Source organism: Ceratotherium simum, chromosome 16 (genome assembly GCF_057802395.1).
Source record: "Ceratotherium simum simum isolate JZ-2026a chromosome 16, ASM5780239v1, whole genome shotgun sequence".
In the NCBI taxonomy this organism is placed as follows: Eukaryota; Metazoa; Chordata; class Mammalia; order Perissodactyla; family Rhinocerotidae; genus Ceratotherium; species Ceratotherium simum.
Genome location: NC_141915.1, coordinates 55109288 through 55115966, shown reverse-complemented (window position 1 = coordinate 55115966; position 6679 = coordinate 55109288). Strand labels below are relative to the sequence as shown.

Below are 6679 nucleotides of genomic sequence, written 5' to 3'. Positions count from 1 at the left end.
AGGTGCACATGGTCAGGAGGGACCTAACGGTGCTGTGGACGCTCAGGTCTGGCCGCTGCTTCCACCACTTTTTGACCCTGCTTGGATGTGTCGCTGCACCCAGGCCCTGTCCACGGCATTCCACAGTCCACGCCCGCGGCGGTGGAGTTTTCCTGTGGCCTTTGGTTCTCCAATGATGCATTGTGGTTTTGTTTTGCTCCCCTTGGGAGAGACTAAGCAACAGGTTCCTGGTGAGGCTGGTGAATGAGGAGGTGAAGGTCATGGCTGTGAGGATGGGCAGCGAGGGCATCGCATCCACAGAGCTCACACCCCTCTTTGCCCAGCGATGTCTGCGGGCCCTCCTCTCCTCTCCCACGCCCATTCCTCAAATGCCATTCTGGCACAGTGGCGCTCTCTGTACCCACAGCGAAGGGTTTGCAGGCCCAGCAGTGGCCCGCCTTTGCAAGCACAAGCCAAAGGCCAAAATTCTAGTACAGCAAAAGAATGTTCCCTCTTGGAGCTCATCGTCCCAGCAGCTCACTGAGGGGTCCACTGGTGTGCCCGTGCTAACGCAATAGGGAGCTCTGACTTTCTCCTGAGACATTTCACTTGGATAGATTTTCTCTCTAAGTCAGGTTTCTCCACCTCAGCGTTAGTAACATTTTGGGCCGGATCATTCTTTGTGGTGGGGCTATCCTGTCTGCTGTAGGATGTTGAGCAGCATCCCTGGCCTCTACCCACTGGATGCCAGCAGCACCCTCCAACCAGTTATGTCAATCCAAAATGTCCCCAGACACGGCAAAGTGTCCCATCAGGGGCAAAAATCACCCTCAGTTGAAACCACCGATCCATGGAAGCTCTGGGGCTCCCTGTGTCCTCGCACAGTGAGGCCTATCACAGGAGACTGTGCAGAGCAGGATGTGTGATGTGTGGGCATCCTCTGCTTGGGTGGCAACGCGGGGCAGGGAGCGGAACCCCGGCCGGCCCACCCCTCTTCCCGGGAGACCCGGGAACGGAGCACGTACGGGCGGAAGCTCTAGGGCCAGGACTGTGGTCTGAGGTCCAGCTCTGCCACTCGCTCCCAGGAGATTCAGGCAACTTACTCCCTCTCTCTGGGTCTCGCTTGGCACATCCGTGACTCAGGGATTAAGACGGTGATAGCATTCCTTCTGGGGCTATTGAGAAGATCGAATGCTCAATAAATGTGACCTGCAATGATTATTTTATCAAGGTTTAGTCACAGTGGCAACTCAATGTTTTTTTTTTTTCCGTTGGGCACAAGGGGTGGCTGGCCCTGGCTCCCTCCCCAGTAAGATTCTTAACACAAGCATTTTTAAAAGGACACTTTGGGTCCCTGTCAGGACCACCTGACACCCACGGAATGAAGGTGGTCAGAGGACTTCTGGTGCAAAGCTGGTCTGAGGTGCCCTCTTGCCCTACCAACAGTTCTGGCAATGGTCACCGAGTGCCCTGCTGTGCCATGGTTTCAGGGCAGCTCACTGCCCATCCTGGAGCCCCCATGGGCCCTGCACAGCGCCCGGCCCACCGTTGACTGTGTAGGGGCAGCAATGAGCTTTCTGGGCTCCTGTACCCCCTCTGCCCTTCACTAGCTCTGTGACGTGGGCAGGTCCCCACACCTCTCCCGGAACCGGTTTCTTCCTCTGTAGAGTAAAGATCGTCAGAGTACAAACCTTCCAGGGACTTTAAAGAGACTTACATGGGATAACATGAGAAGCTCTTAGCGCAGGATGCGTAGTAAGCACTAATTGTTAGCACTGTTGTCATTAATTTAATGTTACAGGGATTAAGGTAACAGAAAGCTTGCGGTGCACAATAACAACCAAGCTTGGTTCACCCCCTTGGAGGTAAACATGCCCGGGGAAGTTACTTGGGAAGACATTTCAGAAGTGGACAGACTTTCTGTTCCTGAGGTGTATGTGGGTGGGAGGGTCACTAAGGAAGAAGGAGGGACCCCTTCCCCACCCACAGGTCTTTCCAAGGCCCCGCCAGGGCCGTGGTGAGCCCAGCCCAGGCTTCGCAAGCTTGTGAGAGAAAATGATTGCTGGGGAAGCTCTCGAGAAGCTGAATCCAAGAGACCATGCAGGGCCAGCCTGAAAGGCCGTGTGGGACCGAGTCGGCCAGGGTGTGCCCGGGGTGTGCTCGGGGTGGCTGAGACGAGGGGCTCCAGCTGAGGGATGAGCCCTGCCCCTTCCCTCCCTCCAGGGGCTCACTGGGGACTCGGCTCAGTGAGTCAGTGTGAGCCAGCGATCTGTGGGGCGTGAGGGCTGAGTCAGGGCCCTCCCCGCAGTGACACTTGGAGGAGCTCAGCCCCTACTTGTAAAACCAGGGCAGTGCCAGGGGTGGGAAACGGAGGCACGTTGGTGAGTGGGGCTGCAGTCAGGGCTGACCTTCTAGGCTGGAGTCTCCTCATCACCTCCTTCTTCCTCCCCTTCGTCCTGTCCCTCCACCTCCTGGTCTGTCTCCAGACTTGGCTGTTCCTGCCAAGAAAAGACAGCGCAGAATTGTGTGTGGGGTGGGGGCAGGCCTCCCCTGCACCCCAGAAAATTAACCCCTTGAGGCCAAAAACAGCTAACGGGCCAAGGCCTGGATTGCCGAGCGCCCAGAAGACCCTGCGGCCAGCGCCATGGCCGTGAGGGCCTAGTGGGTGCTCAGGGCCAGCGGGTGTGGACAGCGGGCACGGCCTTGGGCGTCCAACAGACTTGGGTACAAGTCCTGCTTCTGTCGCTTGCTGACTGGGTAACCTCGGGCTAGCTCCTCCTGGGTCTCCTTGGTCCCCTCCCCTGTAAAATGGACATGATTCTTCACAGGGCTGTGGCCGGGATGAGACATAATGGGTGTAAGGACCCAGTGCTGCTTTATCAGCTCTGACCCCAGAATTTCTGGCCAACTGCACAAAACTAGGAGAGAGGCGGGACTTGTGTGGCTGGCAGAGAGGGAGGGGGCCAGTTCTGTGAACCTTAACCCCTTCTGAGGCTCGGCTTCTCCGTCTAGAGAGTTCAGGCTGCTGTGAGGAGCACGTTCAGGACCTCCAGCATCAGCATGGTGTCTGTCAGCCGCAGCGCACCGCAGAAGGGGGTCAATGTCGGCATCATCCTCTGGGGGCTGGAGGGCCCAGAGGTGTGGGTGGGAGGAGCCCGCAGCTGCGGGTCAGAAAGCCAGGACAACAGTCTCGCCTCTGCCATAAACGGAGGGAACTCCCTGCCCCGCCTGTGTCACACAGATAGCATGAGAATGGAGCTGCTCGTCTCCAAGTACTTCTGGCAGAAATCACAGCCTGGCCCTACCCCATTGTGGGGGTGAGGGGGACAGAAGAGGGAAGAAGTCACGAGATGAAACTGATTATCTTCCCCATGTGCTCACCCGTCTTCCGTCACCCTGACCACTCCATTAGTGCCTGACAACGTGCCACACAGATGTGCAAGCAGGGCTGGTGTCGTGGGGTGGGGGGGTGGCCCATGCGGTCACATGGGGCCTGTGCTCACAAGGGCCCCACACTTGCTTTAACGTTCTGCTGCCATTATCTTGAACTTCTCAATCCTTTTTGTTTTTTCTTTTTTTTTGCTGAGGAAGATTTGCCCTGAGCTAACATCTGTTGCCAGTCTTCCTCTATTTTGTATGTGGGTCATCAGCATGGCCACTGATAAGTGGTGTAGGTCCACACCAGGGAACCAAACCCAGGCTGCCAAAGCAGAGCGTGCTGAACTTAACCACTAGGCCACAGGGCCGGCCTCCATCAAACTTCTCAATACTTTTTGAACACGGCGCCCCACATTTTCATTTTGCACTGGGCCATGCCCCCAAATTATGTAGTCGGTCCTGCTCACAAGGGTAGATACTGGCATACACTCGCTTGTTCTTTTCCTTCCGTGCTGTTCTCTCACTTGTTCACATCTTAGCATCTTGTCTGTGGGCCCCTAAAGGCGATGGCCCAGACTGACAATGCCTTTTCTTCCTCTGTCCCCTGGTACAGAGGACGGCCTGGGAAGTGACCAGACACCATCTTTATAGCTCAATCTCCTCCTTCTCCAGATGAAAATTCAGGAGCCGAGAAGTACAGTGACCGGGCCAGGCGTTACAGTGAGAAAGTGCTTTAAAGCTGGGGCCATGGGGATGAGCTCAGCACAAACCACCCCTGACACCAGGCAGGGTGAGCAGCACGCCCTCCACACGCCACACCACAGATTTCACAGTCCCTCCTCTGCGGGCCCCAAGGCTCACTCATCTGACAGCTCACTTAGCCCGGGATCCTCATTCAGGCGGTCACACGCATGTTCAAGGTGCCCACTGGTGGGAAGAGCATTCCAAGAAGCAAGGAGCACGACTCCTACTCTCACAGAGCCTGAAGTCTGTTTGGAGACTGAGGATTCCTCAGGAGGAAGAGAGGAATTCCTCCCATTTGCCAGGTGGACAAATGAAGGTCCACCTGGTAAGGCTACTTGCTCAAGGTCACCCAGGAGGTCAGCAAGCAGGCAGAACTCAGGCGCCCTGGCTCCCACCCGGCCCACCCAGGCCCCCGCTCAAGGCCCCTACAAGCTTGGACTTCATGGCTTCCGCCTCCTTCTTCTTCAGCTCCGTGAAGATGATGTCAAAGAACTCCTCCTCGGCCTTGGAGACCAGCTCCTCCAGGTTGACGGCGGGCTGCTCCTCCCTCAGGTCGTCATCCCTGCCCTCCACTTTGTCTTTCTCCTTCAGCCGCATCTCTCGGTGCCTCGCCTCCAGAATCTTCTCCCGCCGGGTCTCGCGCTCAAATATCTGGGGTACACGGGGAGAGAGAGGCTCGTGGGAAGAGGGTGGGCAGCCAGTGGCTCCCAGCACAGGGGCCAGGCTGGAGTCTCCCAGCTCTACTCAAGGCAGCCCCCAAAGAGGTCTATACTCAGGGCTAATAGCGAGAAAGGAGGGCTAAATATTGGGGTCAGAAGGCGGGAGCAGGGACGCCAAGTTACTCAATTCCAAGGAGTTCCCAGAACATGGACGACAGCGTGAAGAACGTCCTCTGGAGTTGTGCAACATGGCGGCCGTGGGCCCACGAAGGACCAGCTCCGCAGTGGGACCACAACCTCAGGCGGAGCCAGGGCTGTCAGCTCCACAGCGTGCCCCACGGTTCTGGGGCCGTGACGCCCCAGGGCTACCCGCCAGGGTGGGGTGCAGTGGCGGATCTCAGCCCCTGGCGCCCCGTCCCCAGGGCAGCCCCCTTCCCTCTGTCCTCTCTATTGCCATTCTCCCAAGCCTTCGTTTGACAGGTTCTGCTGCAAAAAAATATATTGTTTGCAACTAGACCAACTGACCTAGTCAAACCACTTTGATTTGCAGCTGAAAAATGGAAGCCTGGAGAGGAAAGGCGACTTGTTCAGGGCCACTTAGCTGCTTAGTGGCTGAGCCAGGGCAGATTCAGACACTCCTAACATCCGCTTACTGTGCTCATTTCAGGACACCACGCTGCCTCCCCGACAATGTCCACCCATTTCCCAGGAGGGGAAAGGGAGGGGCCGTATGTTTTTCTCTGACTGGCCTGCTCTGCCATGGGGCCAGGTCAAGACGTGACTGGAGTGCCCCTCGCCCCTGGCACCAGGCACTCACGGAAGAAGCTGTGTTCTTCTCATTCCTCTGGAGGGTGCAGAGCCCGTGTGAGACCTCCAGCAGTGTGGCTGTCCCGAGCTGGGAGCCACAGGCGATGAAACACCCGTTGTCCTGCACCCGGAGGCAGAAGAGGGCCTCGTCACACACCTGTTGGAGGGGTCAGGCAGACCCGGGTGGGGGAGGAGAGAGGAGCAGAGTAACCCTTTGTCTGATTACCTGCCCCTGGGGAGGCTTAGCCAAGCAGCCCCATTCAGACACCCTGGGTGACTCCCCCAGACCCACAGGATGAAGTTCACACTCTGAGATTGGCTGTCAAGACCCTTCGCCCCCAGCCTCTTCTCCCACCTTACCCCACCCCTTCAGTCCAGCCCACATTCTTCCCGCAGTTTCCCAAACCCCCTGCCCTCCATGGCCCCGGCCAGCGGGTCTAGGCTCTGGTTATGATAACTAATATGATAACATTAGCCCTGGCTGGAAGGGTCAGCTGCCAGGAGCCCAGGCCCAGGGCTTCTGAAGGAATAGGCCTGGTGGGAGGAGAGGCAGGCATCTGCTTTTTTAATTTCCCCCAGGTGATTCTGTCATGCCACCAGGGCTGGAGGGCCTGGATGCATGGGGAGGGAGGTGTACATGACCTTCAGGCTGAGGGCGGGGTCACACTGCTTGAACACAAAGTCCCAGATGTCCAGAGTCCCGTCCATCTTGGTGGTAAAGAAAACTGCCGGCCTTACCGGGCTCCAGGCGCCATCGGTGAGGTAAGCCATGTGGTACCTGTGGGGAGCCGGGGGCCACCAGTCAGGGACCGCTGTGGCTGTGGTTGGATGGACAGAGAGGCCGCGGAGCCTGCTCACCCAGCCTGCTCACCCAGCCCCTCTCAGGCTCCTGGGTCTCATTGCTGGGCAGGAAGTTCTTCCTTGTGTCTGACTTCTAGCCTTGCCAACCTCACCCACCCACAGCTCATGGTACGCACTTTAAAGGGCTCTGGGTATGGTCCTTCTCATGGGCTGGCCACTGGCGTTTCTCCACAGCTAACTTGAGGGAACAGATACTTGTTGCTGGATCTGGGCCCAGTTCCCCAGCTGTGGGACTCACTGAAAGGAGTCAG

General features: G+C 57.5%; 1 protein-coding gene across 1 annotated transcript in view; it reads right to left on the bottom strand.

Annotated features, from left to right (window-relative positions):
• Positions 1–1756: 1756 nt before the first annotated feature.
• DNAI2 (dynein axonemal intermediate chain 2) overlaps positions 1757–6679 on the bottom strand; it is a 32129-nt gene continuing 27206 nt past the window's right edge. Inside the window, exons 10-13 of the mRNA XM_014789212.2 lie at positions 6210–6345; positions 5578–5724; positions 4531–4752; positions 1757–2477 (exon numbers count right to left, since the gene is read on the bottom strand). Of these exons, the coding sequence (XP_014644698.2) occupies positions 2391–2477; positions 4531–4752; positions 5578–5724; positions 6210–6345 (592 nt within the window). The 3' untranslated portion in view covers positions 1757–2390. The remainder of the gene's footprint in view (positions 2478–4530; positions 4753–5577; positions 5725–6209; positions 6346–6679) is intronic.